This window comes from Schistocerca americana, chromosome 2 (assembly GCF_021461395.2).
Source record: "Schistocerca americana isolate TAMUIC-IGC-003095 chromosome 2, iqSchAmer2.1, whole genome shotgun sequence".
Classification (NCBI taxonomy): domain Eukaryota; kingdom Metazoa; phylum Arthropoda; class Insecta; order Orthoptera; family Acrididae; genus Schistocerca; species Schistocerca americana.
This window is the reverse complement of record NC_060120.1, coordinates 871,247,235-871,268,613: the sequence shown is the minus strand read 5'-3', so window position 1 is coordinate 871,268,613 and position 21,379 is coordinate 871,247,235. Positions and strand designations below refer to the sequence as shown.

At 43.7% G+C, this 21,379-nt stretch overlaps 1 protein-coding gene across 1 annotated transcript in view; it reads right to left on the bottom strand.

The window, feature by feature from the left end:
• Positions 1-21,150, bottom strand: part of LOC124594501 (adhesion G-protein coupled receptor D1-like) — a 40,733-nt gene extending 19,583 nt beyond the window's left edge. Inside the window, exons 1-3 of the mRNA XM_047132875.1 lie at positions 21,023-21,150; positions 15,532-15,811; positions 3,302-3,585 (exon numbers count right to left, since the gene is read on the bottom strand). Of these exons, the coding sequence (XP_046988831.1) occupies positions 3,302-3,585; positions 15,532-15,811; positions 21,023-21,150 (692 nt within the window). The remainder of the gene's footprint in view (positions 1-3,301; positions 3,586-15,531; positions 15,812-21,022) is intronic.
• Positions 21,151-21,379: the final 229 nt, after the last annotated feature.

Here is a 21,379-nt window from a genome sequence, read left to right as displayed (position 1 = left end):
AGTCTCTGCAGCAAAGCGCCATTGTAGGTGAAAGACTTAATAACTAGTAAGGGAAGGTTTTATTCTATAATGAATGTAAATCAGGAATTGATTTTCTTATAGCATAAGGCACGTACATACGCTTGAAAGGGACAGTCAAGAAGATCGAACATTTGTCTTATAGACAAATGTATTGGATTTAAAAGCAATAAATATCTTTTGATTATTTTCACAGTAACATGCGAACTACACGGAAGCAAGAGTTAATGAAAGCAAAACTTTTCTCACATGGAGAACGCTTTGGAATTTCTCGCGAACAGACGAAGTTTGTGGAAACTAGAAGATCATCGAAAAGAAGATGCTTCATTGGCCCATGTCGATTAGACCGAAAAGTGATCAATCATTCTGCAAATGCACAAATAATATATGCAAAGAACACGGGGGAGTTATTTGTACAGAGTATTACTTTTAATGAGCAAATATTCTGGTGTGGCTCAGTGAAATTGACAGTTTATTATTCTATTCTCGAAAATTATATAGTAATTTTTAATATTGTGTTTCGTATTAGACTAAAATCAAGGTCACAATATCAAAATAAACACTTTGTTACTTATTATGTGCTACCAACCTCTTCAAAGTTTGATCATATTTCCTTTAATACCAGTATTTAGTACTCGTTTTAAGGTAATGCAGGCACTTATGACTCCAAGGGTTAAACAATACCTATTTCCGATCCAGATATTACCGGAGACAAGGAATATAAAAACAAAATAATTGGTATACTTCGCTTAGTTTCATTCCATAATATCATAATTTTTTGGGATAATTCACAGAGCAGTCCGAGTCTAAAAGCGTGGAATATAAAATACCAGCTGTGTATACCCAAGAACGTCATGTAGAGGCCTGTTGAAGAAACTGGGGTTACTAACTGCTGCCTCCCAGTGTGTTTATGCCCTAGTGAAATTTCTCGTAAATAATACAGAGCCTCCCAGAAATGGTGAGACAAACTGCGGGAGGTTGCAGAGGGTATCTTGGGGAAGAAATCGAAAACAGGAACACGTGACTGGAAACGCCACACAACGACGCTACAGGGCGTTTGAGTTATAGGCGCCAGCACCTGTTACGAGGCCACACTTTCGGCAGCAAATGTGATTTTGTACGCTGCTGGATCGTAGGCGGAACGTCTTGCAGTGCTGTTTGTTAATCAGTGATCTACCGTATTGCAGGGATGTGGACTGTTATATTTCATTCACTGTTCCAAACATTCCCAAACATTTTCTACCGGAGCGAACTAAGTAATTTAACACGCCTGTCAAGGTGCAATTCTGTATACTAATGTTCGTCAAAGCAAGAACGAAAGTATGCAGCTATGTGAAAATGGCTGTTGTCGCCTTGGAAGATCCCATTTTCAGCACACTTGTCATAAGAGAGGGAAGGATATATACGTAAATTGTTATTTCTCACTGTCATAACTAACTACCGAAAATATTTGTTACCGAAAAATAACGATTATCGGAATAACTTACACCGAAAAGTAATACATTAGCACATCTCTGCTCATCATGAAGATGTAGGAAAAAGGTAACAATTGGTCACTGACAATCTTGACGTAAACATCCTGATTCATTGAAGAATTTTCTGAGGATATCAGCTGAGTCGTGATGTTGTTTCCTGCCAATGTTTCGACGCGTTTACTACCCGGAACCTTCAGTTCACCTGAAGATAACGAGTAAGACACTCATCGAAACGTTATGAAAACATGACGTCACGACTCGGCTGATAAACCGAGAAGATTTCATCAGTGAAATACACTGCGAAAGTCTGCATTTCGATATCCTGGTTGATGTTTACGGTAATTTGAATGATTCTGCCAAAGTCATGGTATGGGATACATCCCTAAAACCAAAAATAATCACTTCTGGTCTGAACCATGTGCTCCCCACACTGTGGGATAACCGTCTTATTGGGCTGTAGGTTCTCTCGATGCCTTGCATCATTTGAAAAGAGAAAAAAATCGTCAGACTATACTACATCTATACAGCCAATTTTCTGCGTTACGTGGTCCAAACGTGCAGTTCCATGTGCTACTATGATCAATAGCCCTTACGAAGTATCGATGTCCTTATTTCCACTGAATACAGTGGCCTTCACAATGTATTGCGAATACATAGAAAGAAGGATCCTTTATCGTATGATTATATGATAGTGAAACAAACACTGGTAGCAGTTACTTCCGTAAAATATCTGGGAGTATGCGTACGGAACGATTTGAAGTGGAATGATCATATAAAATTAACTGTTCGTAAGGCGGATGCCAGGTTGAGATTCATTGGGAAAGTCCTTAGAAAGTGTAGTCCATCAAAAAAGGAGGTGGCTTACAAAACACTCGATCGGCCTGTACTTGAGTATTGCTCATCAGTGTGGGATGCATACCAGGTCGGATTGACGGAGGAGATAGAGAAGATCCAAAGAGGAGCGGCGCGTTCCGTCACAGGGTTATTTGGCAAACGTGATAGCGTTCCGGAGATGTTTAGCAAACTCAAGTGGCAGACTCTGCAAGAGAGGCGCTCTGCATCGCGGTGTAGCTTGCTGTCCAGGTATCGAGAGGGTGCGTTTCTGGATGAGGTATCGAATATATTGCTTCCCCCTACCTATACCTCCCGAGGAGATCACGAATGTAAAATTAGAGAGATTCGAGCGCGTACGGAGGCTTTCCGGCAGTCGTTCTTCCCGCGAACCATACACGACTGGAACAGGAAAGGGAGGTAATGACAGTGGCACGTAAAGTGCCCTCCGCCACACACCGTTGGGTGGCTTGCGGATTATAAATGTAGATGTAGAATATTCACTCGGAAAATGGCGGAGGCTGGACTTGCATTCACGAACAGCAGCAGTTTCTGCCGAGTCTGAAATCAGTTCTCATTGACAACTCTCGCTGCTCGTCTTCTGTCTGCTAGGATGGGACCTTTATACATCCACTGTTCTTATTGCCTGTAACGTGACTGTGAGTAGTATACCATTCCATGTAATCAGGTTGACGAGTGCGCATCGGTACACCAAGAAATCGGACAATTTGACTTATGGTTTGGTCATGGGGACTTCCTCACATAATAGCTCGTCTTTATCGTTCTCATCGTCTCTCCGTTGAGCCACCTTACTCCCGTGCCATGTGCATTTCACACCATTGCCACGTCCTACGCCGGTAGAACTAGCTGTACGGTGCTACGAAATGACCAGTGTGCTCGTTTAATATGGTGATTAATATTTGGTCTGGTGAGATTACAATAACTGTGAGTTCGTATCTTTGAGAAGTGCGGAATACCTGGTAACTACAACGCCGCTTCCACAGCTGCAGGCCGGGAAGAGCACTGTGAACAGCAGGTAGAGGAAGATGGCGGCGTTGACTACGACGCAGGCAGCGGTTGGCAGCAGGACAGAGGCGTAGAAGGCGGCTCCTTGCGGGTAGCACAGGAAGTCTGAAGCGCTGTCCTGACGTAGCGGGTAGCCCGCCGCGGGTCCCGAGGCAGCCAACAGCACCCCCACCGGCAACAGCGGCGACAACCACGAACACGCCGAACACACCAGCACGACGTGCGGGACTCGTGCCTACACACACGACACAACACACGTCAGTGCGTCGTTGTGATTATATAACACGGGTAATCATTTACTTTTCAATACCGCCTCGAAAAAACAATGCTACGCAATTAATTTATTGTTTACTTGTCTACAGACCTGATATAAACTGAAATTCCTGTTCCACAGTACCTTACAAATGGCTAGAGGAGCCAAAACAAAACGTTGTAGCAAATTGATAAACTGGAGTGTTGTAGGGTTATTTGTTTTAAGGGGGGTAGGACGTCAAACGAGCCGACTTGGAGCAGGAGAGGCACCACACGACATTTTAATTTCCACTGTCTATAATTTTACAAATAAATTCATAAAACGTTGAAAGTATGATCAGGAAGGATTCAGGATTGATACTCATAGTAGTGGAAGCTCAAAAACGTAACAAAATACCTATTTTTACATGTGAATTTTCATCATTTTTTTCACTTACTACTGGTTGCATTTGTTGCTATAGGCACACTTTTCTTCCTAAGTAAGAGAGATACTTCGATGAATTTTGCACACCATGCAAACTATTGTTACATGTGTATGAAACTCTAGAGTTTATTTGATTTGTGAAAAAATGAATAAACTATTACATTTTAAACTTCTTGTTTAGAAAAAACTCAAATTTTATAGTTAATTATCTCAATTTTTGCCACAGTTTTTAACAGATTTGGAAAATTCTAGAGTTTCATACACCTGTATGTACTGCTTGTTTGGTGTGCAAAATTCATCGAGGAATCTCTCTTACTTAGGAAGAAAAGTGTACCTACAGAAACAAATGCAGCCAGTAGTAAGTGAAAAAATGATGAAATTTCACATGTAAAAAAAGGGTATTTTGCTACGTTTTTGAACTTGCACTGCTATGAGAGTGAGTCCAAAATCCTTCCTGGTCATGCTGACAAAGTTTTATGAAGTTATTTGTAAAAGTATAGACAGTAGAAATTAAAATGTCGTGTGGTGCCTCTCCTGCTCCAAGTCGGCCCGTTTGATGTCCTACCCCCCTTAAAGGGAAACAATCAGTACTGGGTTAGCTGAAGCGAACAGCAGCGACACAGAATCGTATGACGCGTTGATTGGCCGGTAGGGAGGTGAGGGGGGCGCAAAAATTTCCAAAGTGGTCAAACAAATCTAAATTGTTGTGACTTTCGTCCGGCCGTAACTGTAGATTCTTTGATTGCTCTGGGAGAAGGCTCTGGATCACGAGAACATGCGATGTAAGGAAATATTATTGTTATTAAACATCAGATTGAGAAGGGGAAGCAACTTATACTTGCGTGGCTCCCTTTCCCGTTATGGAAGTGCCGCGTACCATTGTGGAACAGCGAGGCTTTGTGCGAGCGATGTGCGACTTGAGAAGTAGAGTTTGCTAAGAAATTCCCGGACGCCACTCGCACTGAAAATGTACCTCAGGGCCAGTTTAAAACTGAGTTGGAAGAATGTTACGAGGGGGGGGGGGATGTAAGTAGTATGTTAACGTCGGCCTCGACTGTTCTGTCCACACAATGACACGTCGGACACGGTTGGCAATGTGAAAAAAAATTGGCACATAGGAAGTAAATGATTAAGGTTGTCCAACAACCAAAGCAAACAGATTTACAGTAATTGACGCTATAATTATGAGCTTGGATTTAAAACACATATAACATTTTAACACTTAAATCATTAGCCATGACAGAGTCTGAGTGGTTTGAAAAGTTTAGAAATCACGCGGAAATGTTCATTCATTAACCACTCTGCGTTTTTCACACATACTAGTCTCACATGCAACAAAATAACAGTATATCTCTGTAGATTTAAACAAATTACAAATCTTATAATGACGCCTATGTAATGGTGCGTTCGTATTTTACAGGAGATAAAAAGAGAGTGATATCGTCTGGCGGTGGACGATGGGTTGTGGCTTGTTTTTGTAATATTCAAATGTCTCCAGAGTCTGTCTTTAATATCGGTGTTTTTACATGCGCGCTGAATTCGTCTATAGTTTCTTAGGCGCGTCAGTGACGCTGGATTCATTTCTCCTTGTAAATCGTCAAAATACGTCATTTCAATACGTAGTTAAATATTATACCCTGGCAAATAAATGGCTCTTGGCCTCTTTCATTACTCAAATCAGTGTTTTATGTGACGAGATGTGCGGTGTGAAAATACAAAATCTCAAGTCTTAGCAAACTGGAACACATGAAATATTAGTTCACTTTATTACATTAATGAATAACAAATTTACTTGACTTTGACACACTTCGTTGCCGTAGGAGTACTGGATAATTTACAACCGTCGCTGACTAGCCAAGCATAAATTTACGGACTTACAAACTGTTCTCTTGATCTATGAGTACAATGTTCAACCTTTCCTGAAGTACATATTCATCAGAAACTTTAACATCTCTTTGACCTCACACTAAAATGCTCACTCCTCATGACGTCACGAACTGCGCAGGCGCTCTCACGCTTGGTCCTGTATTGATTTCTGGCGCGAGGGCACTGCTGTGCTGAGGAGAGGAGACAAGCGGTAGCGCATTGCTGAAGATCGCTGGTATGGTATGACAGAGGAAGTCAAAGGCTAATAATGAGGGTGAACAAAAAAGCAGTCACAGGAATTGCTATCCCGTCGTTAATTAACATCCTGAAGAAGGAAAGAAATGTGGCGATGAAAATGATGACAGATTAAGTTCCCACGATATAAAAATTTTATTTATAAAACGGAATATATTACTGTCTAATGCATTCTTATGTATGAACTGTGTTTCTCGTCTGCAAAACAAACTTGTTACTTTCACTCATGGTATTTTTTTGTTGACACAGTGCACTCAAGGCTCCGTTCAGTACTGTTTGGTTTTGTCACAGTTCATGGTGTTGTTTCTTTCCCGGCAGTCTTAATTGTTTATTAATAGTGATTGCAGTGTGAATAGATTTACGGATGAAAAACTGGTCGATATGTATATTGTGTATAGGTCCACTGAATGCAATGCACGAAGTCATTATGTTGAACTGATCCCATAGTATCGGCAGCGGCATCACGGGTTCATTTACAGTGAGGGTTGTGTATTGCTCTGCGTTTTGTGTTATACGTTTTTTCATTTGATATTACAGGTTATTTTACTGGTGTGGACGTATTTTTAAGAAACAAAGGTAATTGGTTCCACTAACCGAATAAATCGTAATTAAATTATAGCCTTTTAACGAGCCACTGGGGCCTCAAACCAGAGGCGGAGGGTTCTTTGTATACCCATTCCCTTCCCCCTTTCCTCTTCCAGTTACGAATGGTGTGCGGGAAGAACGATTGATAGTAAGCCTCCGCGTGAGCTCGAATTACTCTAATTTTACCTTCATTGTCTTTTCGCGAGAGATATACGAAGGAAGATGCAATATATTGGGTGGCTCTTCTAGAAAATTTATGTTCGTTCTCGGAACTTCCTATTTATTTCATTCCTAAGTGATTTATACTGCTCTATCCCTGTCTTTCCCAAAACATTTTTATATTTCCTACTGTCAACTGAAGTATTTCTTCTCAGTAAGCTTCCTCTTACCTATGTCTGTCTGTCCAACACCTGCGATTGCTCTTTTTAGACTTGTCCCTCCCCGTTCAACTCATCTGCCTACTGTGATATTCCTTATCTTGGCAGCCATATATTTAGTAGACATCAAACACATCTCACCATTCCTCAGTACTTCGGTTCTTTCACACTGATTCTTCCACGCGAGTCTCTGAAACTTCACCTCTTCATTACTAAATTATGGTCTGATTCCATGTATGCCCCTTGGCACACCTTGTAATCCAGTATCTGTCTAATCATGGTGAGATACAGCTGTAATCTTCGCGCGTCTCCGGAACTATACTGAGTGTACCTCGTCAACTGTAACAACTGAAATATGAATTGTTTCGTTGATCAAGATTTGCGCAATATGCATCTCATGTCTGAGTATACCTTGTCCTTTTGTGGTAACTGAAATATGGATAGTCTGGTTGATCAAGATTTGGCCAATATTCACCTTATGGAAACGTTCATTGAGTGGAGTGGAAGAATTGCACAATGACGCAATACTGCTACAGTATCCCACCGTGACAGCAGCCCCATCACAGTACCGTAGCGGCTGAAACACCGAAAGCCGGGACTGTAGCCCAGCAACAGAAACCAGGCCGCAGATATCAGCCAGTGACCTACCAGCTCAGCAACGTCACCAGACAAGGCTTCCTCAGACAATGCTTCAGTGTGAGGGACTCCACATCAGGCCTCCATCCCTGGTCCAGATATGTCGAAGTGAGCTGTTCAACCTTCAGCACGTGGGAACGGGATTTCAACCCCCAGGATCAGCCTGTCGGGAGGTCATCGCAACTGAGCCGTCCGATGACACACAGCCTGTGGCGGTCGTCGCTGCATCTATGACACTGCTTCCGCCAGGCCACAAACCAACGACATCTGCCTGAATGTCCAACCTGGGCACAGGGACATCGCCTCGCTGCTGCACCACTACCCAGCAGCCGTAGCAGCCCGTCCGCTGTTACCGTACACGGGGAATGCCTTCATTGAGATGCGACTACAGGTGTGCTGGGGTCCGAGGATCACCTCCCGCCATTTGCAGCCTGTGTGTTTCAGATGTGGTGCACCTCGTTTGTTCGTGTTCATCAGTAAGGTTTTCTATCAACTGACTGGCTGCCATTCTCATCCACTCCATCGCCAACTCCAGAAGAGAACTCGTCGCCCACTCCTTGCCCCGTAGTAAACCCCGTTATAATATTGTATGAGGGTTATTGCATTAATTTTTTACTTTGTATGTTTTGGTATCTGCTTGTTTCTAAATGAAATAGTGACGAAACGTCCTGCCCTTTTCGATCTTCTGTATTTCCTCTATGTATCCTATCGTATACGGGCCCCATACTGACGGTAATTATCCGAGTATCAATGAGACGAGTATTTTGTTAGTTACCTAGTAGTCCTCGGTACTGCTTGCCATGATCAGCCATCACAGTTTCTCAGAAAATATCTTCGGACAACCTCCGAAATTTTGTTGGCTGGAGTTCGAGTTCCTTTTCTGCAGCAGTCAGTAGAACACTTGTGAACTCTGTACTAATAAACTGTCATCATAAATTAATTAATTTTCAAGATTAGACTTATTAGCTACAAATCTCACATTATTTGGTAGTTTCCACTTCTAACAGTGAGTATAACTACAACCGCTGTGACCGTGGTTGATGTCATTATTATGAGTATCGAATATTAATGACTTCCAGCACTGACTACAATTTGTTTCTGTCGTTTGACGATATTTTGGGATTTGTTATGAAACATATCAATACGTTTTCTAGGTCTTAAACACTCTCTCTCTCTGATGAAATCAAAGTTCTTTCACATATGTAAGCCCAACAGTGATAATGCTTCCAGTTACTAGTAATAATAAGGTACATTATGTGTAACTAGCATGACTTTCACTGGACCTCGCGCTTCACGCCCATACACAGGTGTCAGATTCGACAGATGCCTCGATGTTCACTCTAATAAAGCCTGTCTTCCACACAGACCGTATGGCGTTTCAGAGATAATCTCTGGCGGAGGACAGAGAGCAGTGGATAACAGTTTGGCTACGGTGAGCGGTGGGCTAACGTGTACCTAATCTGACTGATGTTTATTCGGTTCTTCGGTTCGGATGTACTGCAGTGTGCGAGAGAGAGAGAGAGAGAGAGAGAGAGAGAGAGATGATGGAAGGTACCGAAGATGATCAATACCACCTGGGCTAAAACACATCCCCCTGTGCGGCTTCATTAACCACATATATCTACACTCATGCTCATAAATTAAGGATAATCCTGATACATGGTAAAACAACGCTCTGGTGGGCGGTTTGCGGGTTTAAATCACCTCGGGGTACGACCATGCGTTGCATTTGACTTGCTGTCGTCGGACGGTGGCGCTGGCAGCAGTCCACATACGCAGAGGTGTGTTGGTACATGTCAGAGTATGGTGCAGCGAGTAAGTTTGCAGACGTTTTCATACGTACTAATGGCGACTGTGTGTTGAAAATGGCTCAAAGAACACATTTTGATGACATTTATGAGGGGCAGAATATTAGGGCGACTGGAAGCTGGTCAAACACAGCAGGTCGTAGCACGGGCCCTCCGTGTGCCACAAACTGTGATTTCAAGATTATGGCAACGATTACAGCAGACAGGAAATGTGTCCAGGCACGTCCAAAGTGTACAACACCACAAGGAGACCTATATCTCACTATCAGTGCCCGCAGACGATCACGGAGTACTGCAGGTAGCCTTGTTCGGTACCTTATCGCAGCCACTGGAACAGTTGTCTCTAGACACACAGTCTACAGACGACTGAACAGATATGGTTTATTCGCCCGGAGATCTGCAAGGTGCATTCCCCTGACCCCTGATCACAGGAGAGCCCGTAAAGCCTGGTGTCAAGAAACAGTACACGGTCATTGGAACAGTGGTCCCGGGTTATGTTCACAGACGAGTCCAGGTATAGTCTTAACAGTGTTTCTCGCCGGCTTTCATCTGGCGTGAACCAGGAACCAGATACCAACCCCTTAATGTCCTTGAAATGGACCTGTATGGAGGCCGTGCTTTGATGGTGTGGGGTGGTATTATGATTGGTGCACGTACACCCCTGCGTGTCTTTGACAGAGGAACTGTAAAAAGTCAGGTGTACAGGGACGTCACTTTGCACCAGTATGTCCGCCTTTTCAGGGGTGCTGTTTCCCACCTTCCTCCTGATGGATGACAACGCACGGCCCCACCGAGCTGCCATCGTTGAGGAGTACCTTTAAACAGAAGACATCAGGCGAATGGAGTGGCCTGCCTGTTTTCCAGACCTAAACCCCATCGAGCACGTCTGGGATGCCCTCGGTCGACGTATCGCTGCACGTCTTCAAACTCCTAAGACACTTCTGAAGCTCCGTCAGGCACTGGTGCAAGATTGGGTTTCTATACCCCAGCAGCTGCTCGACCACCTGATCCAGAGTATGCCAATCCGTTGTGCTGCCTGTGTAAGTGTGCACGGTGATCATATCCCATACTGGTGTCGGGCTACATGCGCAGGAAACAGTGGCGTTTTGTAACACGTGTGTTTCGAGAGGGTTTTCTCAACTTATCACCAATACCGTGGACTTACAGCTCTGTGTCGGGTGTGTTCCCTATGCGCCTATGCTATTAGCGTCAGTTTTGTGTTGTGTGGCAGCACATTCTGCAATTATCCTTAATTTATGAGCATGAGTGTATTTCACATGCCCATAGTACGTTAAGCTGCAGTGTTCACAGGTTCGGTGCTCTTCCTCGGTCCACCTCTAAGCCTCGTACTGCGTTGTGGCTTATCTAACTGCCAAGTTACGATTGCCGCTTGGAGAGAGCCACACGCCTGTTGTTTCGCGAATGGTGAGTGCGTGTCCATGTGAAGACGACGGAGGCCGAGGTGTGTGCTAAGCAATGGACAGGGAGCGATGAACGCTTAGACGGCTCAGCCTCGTGGAAGCAGTGTCCTCGTGGTCGATGTGCTTCTTAGGCAAGGTGTAGATTTCTATACTGGGGAGTCGTCAGTGTGGCGGCAGGCAAGACTTGGGGTCCAGAGATGCAGACATGGAGAAAAAAAATGGTTCAAATGGCTCTGAGCACTATGCGACTTAACATCTGAGGTCATCAGTCCTCTAGACTTAGAGCTACTTAAACCTAACTAACCTAAGGACATCAAACACATCCACGCCAGAGGCAGGATTCGAACCTGCTACCGCAGCAGCCGCGTGGCTCCGGACTGAAGCGCCTAGAACCGCTCGACTGACATGGAGATATGCGGACACAGTGATGTTCGGGCACGGAGATCTGCGTGCAGGGGGATGTGCAGACACAACCAGTTCACAGAAGTATTTTCCTGGGCAGAAGGGGTGGGTACCCTACCCCCACGCCCATAGCCTCTCAGACGCTTGCCTTCTCCCCCTCCCCTCATTCAATAGCTGTGTGAATGCCATGCTGGTCGAAACACTTTTCCCTTTGCTTACTACGCTTCTGAAGCTAGGACAGGACGTAATGGAGATTAAAATGAAAAAGGGAAATTGTTGAAATAATAGTTCGTGTTTCCTACTCTATAAACAAACAGAAACCAGATATGCATCAATGTATATGTTCATACTTCACATTTAAAACCAAATAAAAACCTAGATCTTCTTTTTTCAACAGTATTTTAACACCAAATTCTTAGCTGGCGTACGTTTATACAATAATAAATATATCTGAGACTCCAGAATGTCGTTTATAAATGATTCTGTGGAACACTGCTTTCTTCTTGAATAGTGAGAGTTTTAGCTTGTCGAACTAAATCACAGTATTCCATATCCTAACTGTGGGCAACTGATTTATACAATAACTGATAGTCTGCAAAACGCACTCCAGTCTCACGAAATTATGACGAATTAGTAAGGAATCGGGACATATAGATGTAGGAATACTTAGGTACATGTTTATCAAAATTTAAATCTGTATGTACTTAAGAGTTCTATTTCTGTTTGTTTACATTTACATATTATATTTACATATTGCTGATCTTCATTCCACATGAAATAATAATCATAAACTAAAAAAAAAGTTAGTTACCCTTATTTAATTAACTAAAAACATTTCTGTGTGACGTATTTTCACGACAGTTATACTGCTGGCTTTTGTTGGCGTTACAACACTAAACATTACTCAAATGACGTTCTTGTCGCTAGATATTTCAGTTACTCATAAGCTTCTCTCTGCTGCTATATCTTCTCTAAATACCATGTTTTGTTTCTCTATTCTGTCCTGAGAAATCGTTAACAATTTTTCATTAGATACAAGAGACATCGGATTTCATTTAACAAATTTACTAGAGCATGTCGTTATTTTTTCTCAGACATTCGCTTTCGTATATTTTTAATGTCATAGCTAATAAAATAGCGAGAAATACTTCGCCGTTCTTAGACGGCTTGGCTTCTTTAACTCGCGTTTCCAAATGAAAATACTGAAATACGTATTAGGGGCGTGATGGTGGCTTTTATAACTTCGGTGACAAAAGTCATGAGATAGCGACGAATATCGTGCCCGACATCCTTTTGCCTGTCGTAGTGCAGAATTTTAACGTGGTATGGACTGAAGAAGTCATTGGAAGTCCCCTGCAGAAATATTGACCCATCGTGCATCTATAACCATCCATAATTGCGAAAGTGCTACCAGTGCAGGATTTTGTGCAAGATCCGACCTCTCGAATACGTTCCATAAATGTTCTATGGGTCTCATGTAGGGTGATCTAGGTGGTCAAATCATTTTCTCCAGTTGTCGAGAATGTTCCTCTATCCAATCGTGAAACATTGCGGCCTGGTGACATGAGACCGTTGTTTGCGAGCATGAAGTCCATGAATGGCTGCGTATGGTCTCCAAGTAGCCAAACATAAACATTTTCAATCAATAACGGTTTAGTACTACCAGAGGAACCTGCCCATTTCATGTAAATACAGCCCACACCATTATGGAGCCACCAGCAGCTTGCTCAGTGCATTGTTGAAACTTTGGTCCGTGGCTTCGTGAGATCTACACCAGAGAAGAGCCCTACCATCAGCTCCTACAAACTAAAATCGGGACTCATCTGACCAGGCCACGGTTATCCAGTCGTTTAGGATCCAACTGATATGGTTGCGGGCCTAGGGCAGGAGCTGCTGGCGATATCGTGTTGTTAGCTAAAGTACTCGTGTCGCTCTTCTGATGCTATAGGTCATTAATCCGAAATTTTACCTCACACTCCTAACGCATACCTTAGTCGTAAATCTCACATAGATTCCTTTGGTTATTTCACGCAGTACTACCTGTCTGTTAACACTGACAACTCTACAGGTACATCACTGCCCTCGGTAGGTAAATGAAATCCATCGACCACTGCGTTACCTATGGCGTGAGGCCATGCGTGAAATTTGGTAATCTCGGCACAGTCTTGACACTGTGGGTCTAGGAATATCGTATTCCCTAACGACTTCCGAAATGGAATTTCCCATGTATCTAGCTCCAACTAACATTCCATGTTCAAAGTCTTAATACCCGTCATGCATCCGTAATGAGGTTGAAAACTTTTCCACGTGAATTAATTGAGTACAAATGACAGTTCCGCCGATACAGTGCCCAGCCAGGCAGTTGACGGTTGGAGTGCTGACATCACAGTTACAGATTCTCTGCGGAAAACAGTTATTTTGGCCACTGGTGCAGCACATATATGGATCTTGATAACCCCTTCAATTCAACTAAGGCTTGAAGATGGAGCATTGAAGCGCTGAAACTGGTAGCTACACGATAAATACACTACTAGCCATTAAAATTGCTACACCGCGTACATGACGTGCTACAGACGCGAAATTTTACCGACAGGAAGAAGATGCTGTGATATGCAAATGATTAGCTTTTCAGAGGATTCACACAATGTTGGCGCCGGTGGCGACACCTACAACGTGCTGAAATGACGAAAGTTTCCAACCGATTTCTCATACACAAACAGCAGTTGACCGGCGTTGGCTGGTGAAACGTTGTTGTGATGCCTCGTGTAAAGAGGAGAAATGCGTACCATCATGTTTCCGACTTTGATAAAGGTCGGATTGTAGCCTATCGCGATTGCGGTTTATCGTATCGCGACATTGCTGCTCGCGTTGGTCGAGATCCAGTGACTCTTAGCAGAATATGGAATCGGTGGGTTCAGGAGGGTAATACGAAACGCCGTGCTGGATCCCAACGGGCTCGTATCACTAGCAGTCGAGATGACAGTCATCTTATCCGCATGGCTGTAACGGATCGTGCAGCCACGTCTCGATCCCTGAGTCAACAGATGGGGACGTTTGCAAGACAACAACCATCTGCACGAACAGTTCGACCACGTTTGCAGCAGCTCGGAGACCATGGCTGCGGTTACCCATGACGCTGCATCACAGACAGAAGCACCTGCGATGGTGTACTCAACGACGAATCTGGGTGCACGAATGGCAAAACGTCACTTTTACGGTTGAATCCAGGTTCTGTTTACAGCATCGTGATGGTTGCATCCGTGTTTGGCGGCATCGCGGTGAACGCACATTGGAAGCGTGTATTCGTCATCGCCATACTTGCGTATCACCCGGCGTGATGGTATGGGGTGCCATTGGTTACACGTCTCGGTCTCATCTTGTTCGCATTGACGGCACTGTGAACAGTGGACGTTACATTTCAGATGTGTTACCCTTCATTCGATCCCTTCGAAACCCTACATTACAGCAGGATAATGCACGACCGCATGTTGCAGGTCCTTGGCCTTTCTGGATACAGAAAATGTTCGACTGTTCCCTTGGCCAGCACATTCTCCACCAATTGAAAACGTGTGGTCAATGGTAGCCGAGCAACTGGCACGTCACAATACGCCAGTAACTACTCTTGATGAACTGTGGTATCGTGTTGAAGCTGCATGGGCAGCTGTACCTGTACACGCCATCAAAGCTCTGTCTGACTCAATGCCCAGGCGTAACAAGGCCGTTATTACGGGCAGAGGTGGTTGTTCTGGGTACTGATTTCTCAGAATTTATGCACCCAAAATGCGTGAAAATGTAATCACATGTCAGTTCTAGTGTAATATATTTGACCAATTAATACCCGTTTATCAACTGCATTTCTTCTTGGTGCAGCATTTTTAATGGCCAGTAGTGTAAGATCGTAAGAACGGATGTAGGCGTTTACAGTAGTGTGTAGCTGTGGTCCCCAAAACCTCCAGGCAAAAGGATGGACATAGATAACACTATAGTAGATGGAGGGGTCGGGAAAGATGCGGATGCGACAGGTTGAAAGCAGAGGTTTTGGGGCATCAGCTGCTCGAGGGAGGCCTTCCATTGGCGTGCCTGAACTACCTGGCAAAGGTGGCGGCCGGAAACCTCCGGCAAACCCTGTCGTCGGGCCGTGTCCGGCCGGCCTACCTGCGCGCCGGCGACAGTGCTGAGGCGCAGCAGCTGCAGCACGGCGGCGGCCGTGGTCCAGGCGGCGGCGGCGAGCAGCGCGTAGTGCAGCGCCACCCCCAGCGCGACGCAGCCGGCGGAGGCGCGCGGCTGCCACCAGCCCTGGCCGCCCAGCGTCGCCAGCGCGAACAGCAGGTCGCGCGCCGCCACCGCGCCGCCCAGCTGCAGCAGCACGCGGGACCTGGCAACACGCCGCGCGCGGCCGCCGTCAAGCCCCGACACCACGAGACTCACCTCAAAGCTTAGAAGAGGAGTGCTTCTTGTTCTACATTTTGAACCACAACTCCGCCGACGAAACTGAAAGAGGGCGATGTGTCCGAACAACACCGACTCAAAGGAAGGCCTCGGCGCTTGTTCGTGACGTCACGTCAGCTACGCACGGCGAACGCCAGGTCTGTTGCAGGCATACTCATAATGGTGGTGTCTCCCTCTCTGACACAGGAAAATGTGAACCTACTGGCGGTAATTGACCAACACACATTGTTCTGAGAGATTTCGGCAATCAATTAATTATGCAATTCATTACACTTCTTAACAAATAGTGTACTCCTGACCTTAAATTTCCACTTTTTTAAGGATTGACATACAAAAACAATTTCATGGTCCAGCAGCAACAGAACTCGTGCTTCTTTACCTTATTTGTAAATCTGAGGAAGTTACGTTAGTTCTGGGTTGCTTTTACAAGAAACTGTAAACATATTGGTGCTCTTCTTTAAGTATGGTTGACTATGGAGTGAGGAGCACTGAATGTTAATGAAATATCTTGTGATTGTATACGTTCGGGGAGGGGGTGGGGGACAGAAGAAGAGGCGAAAGAGAGATACTAGTTTTGTGAAATAAAATTTTTTTATCTTATAAAGTTTCTCCTTTCAGTTGCAAGAGGGAAATATTTATCTTTTCAAATGTGCATGTTTAAAAAAAGTTTAAGCTCAGCAGTATTTTCGATTTATGAAGCCATTTTGTTTCCTGTTTAGAATTCCTTTCGTTGAAAACGACTGTAAACTAATGACTGGCAACAGTTGGACATTTACACATGTAAATTGGTTCACATTTCCAGTGACGATGTCAAACGAAAACAAATAAATAAAAGATACGAGTTCATTGTAAGGGGGTTGGGGTAAGCTTCGATCAACTAAATTTCCGAAGCTTGCAATGCGGCAAAGCATCTTCTCATATTAATCTAGGTTTGTTTCGTCAGGATTCAGTAATATAGAACTATGATCTTCATTTGTAGCTTTACGACAGTAAGAAAATCTTTCATCTAAATAAAACTGCAGAATCCAAAACAATACCAAACAGTTTGTCCAAAAATAAGAGATTCATAGTGATATGCACGTCCAGGCGTTTCTGCCTGCGGCAGACCTGGCGTTAGCCGTGCCTAGCTGACGTGACGTCGCCAACAAGCGTCGAGGCCTTCCTTTGAATCGGTGTTGGTCTGAAGCACACAATTATGCACCACAACATTTATTACGAGGAACAATTCATAAATAACACACAGGTTGGTGTTACTCTGGATTGCTTGATACAACAACAATAAAAATTACGTCAGACGTAGTTGGGAGCTAACGGAAGAAGCAAGTGTTTTTGTTTTATCACTGCGTACTCTAACATAAAATTGGTGAGAGGGGTCTCAGGTAGTGTGACTGTTGCAGACCAGAGGTCATACATTGAGATCTAAACTTAACGCTGCGAAAACCGGACAACAGTTCACAGTGCGTCAAGCGAAGATTGTGGTGAGTTTACAGTGAGGCATAGAACAGTTTCAAGTTGAGTTAATCATTTTCGTGGTGGTCGTACGAGCATAGACGATAATCCAAGACCTGGAAGGGAAAAAACGTCAACAGATGAACGATGTGTGAAACTTGTGCCTAATGCTGTTGAAGAAGATCGCAGTGCGACTTGTTGGCGACTCTCTGAAGCCACGGGAGTTCCCCTAACACCAGTATTCCATATTCTGACAATTTGGAGAAGAGAAAAATTTCTGCGGCATGGATCCTACATTGTTTGACACTGACCTGAACATTGTAACCCTGCTCAAACAACGATTCGGACGTGCAGGTCAAGGATTCTTCTGTCGAATTGTGGCTATTGATGAAACGTGGATTAGAGACTTTGAATCGGAGTTGAAATTACAGTCCAATGAGAGGAGAGCCTCAGCTTTTTCGCGTCCAAATAAATTTAGACGCGCTTAGTCGTAGCCAAGCAAATGACAAATTTTTTTTATATTCTCCAAAGAATCATCATGGCAGGTAGAATCCCATGTGGAGCAAGTGTTACAGCAGTATATAATCGTAGCTTCATGCAAAACCTGCACAGAAAAATCCACAAAACCCGACCTCAGTTGTTCGAGGCTGGGCCACTCATTCTCTATAACAACGTTCGCCCGCATATCGGCAATGTTGTAGCCACAAAACTGCGCGAATGCGGATGGGAAGTGTTGTCGCATTCTCTCTTCATTCCAAACATGAATCCACCGGACATAGACTTGTTCCCAAAATTGAAAAAAAATCTATGCTTGCACGTCGTTTTCTTTCTCTGGAAGAACTTCCTACAAACATTACCAGAGCCATTCGACAGAGGAACAGAAATGGTGTCCTGGATGGAATAATGAGCTTTTGAAAAGTTGGGATTCAGACAAAGACAATCAGGGAGACTAAACTGAAAGGCTGTAAACAGATCGTGAAAAAAATTGTAACAAAAAAGTGTGCTTTATCTGTGAAATGTCCTGTGACTTATTAATCTACATTAATGAAACAAATATTTCCCTCAGAATTGCCCTCTGTAGTGCTGGTCTGAAAAGGCGAAACCTCGTTCCAAGCTGTGTGGTTTAAGGTAAGTACACCTTGGGACTCTGTGAGTAGACTCTTTGTCTGGACAGAGCCCCGCGTATGTCTTGCCTTCGACCAGGCTACCCTTATTCTTTGCTGTGATGAATCTGGTGTATTGCGGGGTAGTATATCTTGCGTCTTTTGCGCCCTACCCGAAATGGGATTCATGGACACTATGTTTTGCAGCACTGCGCAGTGTGGACGTGAGTAGCATCAAGCCAATAACTATCACCTTTTCGCCCGTGTTTGTTGACTATTTTCGACGACTGGTATAGCAGTCTTGTTGTGGGGCACAGAATTGACATCGCAATCCATAGACGAAATGCACACTAATCGTGACTGTCGCATGTGTCTTTTAGACAGTACAGAAATCACGATGTAAAAACCAAAACATTGAAAAGTTTGGCCGAAAAATGTAACGTATATCTGTGTCAGAAACAGAAAGCACAAAGAACGAAGAACTTAAAGCGTGGAAATGTAGTTGGTACAGCTATGATACTTTATTATACTTATTGGCTATTGTAGAGTCCAGAGGAAGCAGAAATATTGACGAAAGCACAGAGGACGGTAAAGTATATTAAAAATTTATTTTTAAGAACATTTTACTTGTGATTACCTATATTTAACAACCTTTCACAAATCAATAGTGAAGTAATAATCTGACTGTGGAAAGCAGCGCACACAATAACATAGCTGTCTCTGGTAACATTAAAAGGTCAAGAAATAGGTATGTTGTCTCACATGAAAGCATTTTTCCACAGCACTGAACCATTGTATGACACAAAGTAATCGCGAAATTCATTACATACTTCCCTCACATCGTTTGCTTATCCTCGCGGAATATTTTTTATGGAGACAAGTGCCTCAGAAGGTGACATTTCAAATCTCCATGATCCTGGTATGAAACTCAGATCAGAATTTTGTACATCCATAGCGCCAGGGGGAATAAATCTGATCATCGATGATGTATTTACTCGAAGTATGTTATGAAAGTAGGCCCAAGGAAGAGCCACTGTTTCTAATTTCATAGGATCCACACCAATGGTTTTTAAAGGTACTCGGAATTTTGAACTCCAAATCCCAAACATATACTGAATAATTCGTTGAGGTTGGTTCAGGCGATAGCTGAATACTCTTTCCGCCGTTATTAAACCATTGCTACGACTGGGAAAATGTTTCATCAAGATTGAAGATAATGGCAAAGAGTCATCCGCAACAAACACATACGGAACATTAATTTCTCCTACATTTAATGGCGCAGGCTAGGGCAAATCCAGGTGCCCATTAGAGAAAAATGTGCAAATGTGTGTGAAATCTTATGGGACTTAACACCTAAGGTCATCAGTCCCTAAGCTTACACACTACTTAACCTAAATTATCCTAAGGACAAACACACACACCCATGCCCAAGGGAGGAATCGAACCTCCGCCAGGACCAGCCGCACAGTCCATGACTGCAGCGCCCAAGACCGATCGGCTATTCCCGCACGGTCCCATTAGAGAGATCATGGTATAGTGGACAGTAATAGAACACTTCTCCGTCCAAAAGGAAACCCACACACCGTATAACTAGCCATTTAAAATTACAACTATCGTCAGCAAATGCCAGAACTGAAATGCTATGAATTCCTTAGTATTTAAAATATGTGCTACCACTTCCATTAGGTACTACAATTTCAATGTATCTTCCACCAATACTGTCAATACAGAGAGGGAAATGCCACCAGAACGAAAATAATTCTTTTTTTGTTAATAACAGTGTTAATAAATAAGTGATGATTATTTTGTTACAGGAAGCCTCTGTAAGTAGTTGGGTAAAAACCGTTCTGAGCCACTTTCTTTGCGAGGGTTGCATACATTCAGGGGTAAGCAAACATTCAGGGGCAAATTATCCCCCTCCCCTTCTCTTAACCTATTGTTCTGCTCCACATCAGCCCTTAACCTATTATTCTTCTATGTCACTTTTGATTTTTAACCTACTGTTCTGCACACACTTTGATATCAAATTAATTATGCAAAGTAATTAATTAATCAATTAATTACAACCTCCCCTTGATGACATCATCAGCTTTCCATGTCAACCCCTCCCTATCCCCTTAACACATTGTGCCACTTTTTCCTCTCTGCCAACAATTTTTGATATAAAAAATGGCTCACTTGTGCTACAAGTTCATCAACTAATTAATATCGTCCTGTTCCATGTCACCACTTAACTCACTGCACCACTCCCCATCCCCTACCTCTCTGGGAAATCCCACAGCCTTCCTCCCTCCCTCCCTCACAGAAGCCCTGCCCCATTTTGATATAAAGCTTGAGCTATTAAATTGATTGATTAATTAATCTATATCCTTTCCTCTGTGTGTGTGTGTATGAGAGAGAGAGAGAGAGAGAGACAGTCTTTTTTTCTTGCACTCTGTTGGTGCTATTAGGTCAAAATCCATACTGTTTCGAAGCCACAACCCCAGTTTCAGCCCACCACCCCTTCTGGGTAAAAAAAGGAACTGATTACTGTTTATAATATCTCACTGACTATTTTGCAATATACTTAAATGCAGGGCAGGGCTATGTATTCCAGATAGATCACTTAGAAGACACCCCGGCAGTAACACCCACAGCACTCTCACTTGCCACCAGTGCTGACTTGCTGGGCGCGCACCACAGGGCCATGCACCAACCGCTGCAGCATGCTTTTGCACGCTTCGATTGAATGTGTGCAGGGTCCTGGTATGGAATACGTGCAGTCTAATTCCATCTCTGGTACTGTTAGGATTCTCGGTTGCCAGCACATGCAATAACTCCTTCCAAGGCATCTGATGTGACTAGGCATGTAAGTATGTGTTCCAATGTAACTGACTGTACCTAAGGAAAGCTCCTGTCTTGTTTGAAGCAGTCCATAGATACTCCTATGTCTCCCAGCATTTTGGTGGGTAAATTCACTAAGAACCAATCAGGATGCTTCATTCACAGGAGCTTCCAGGACT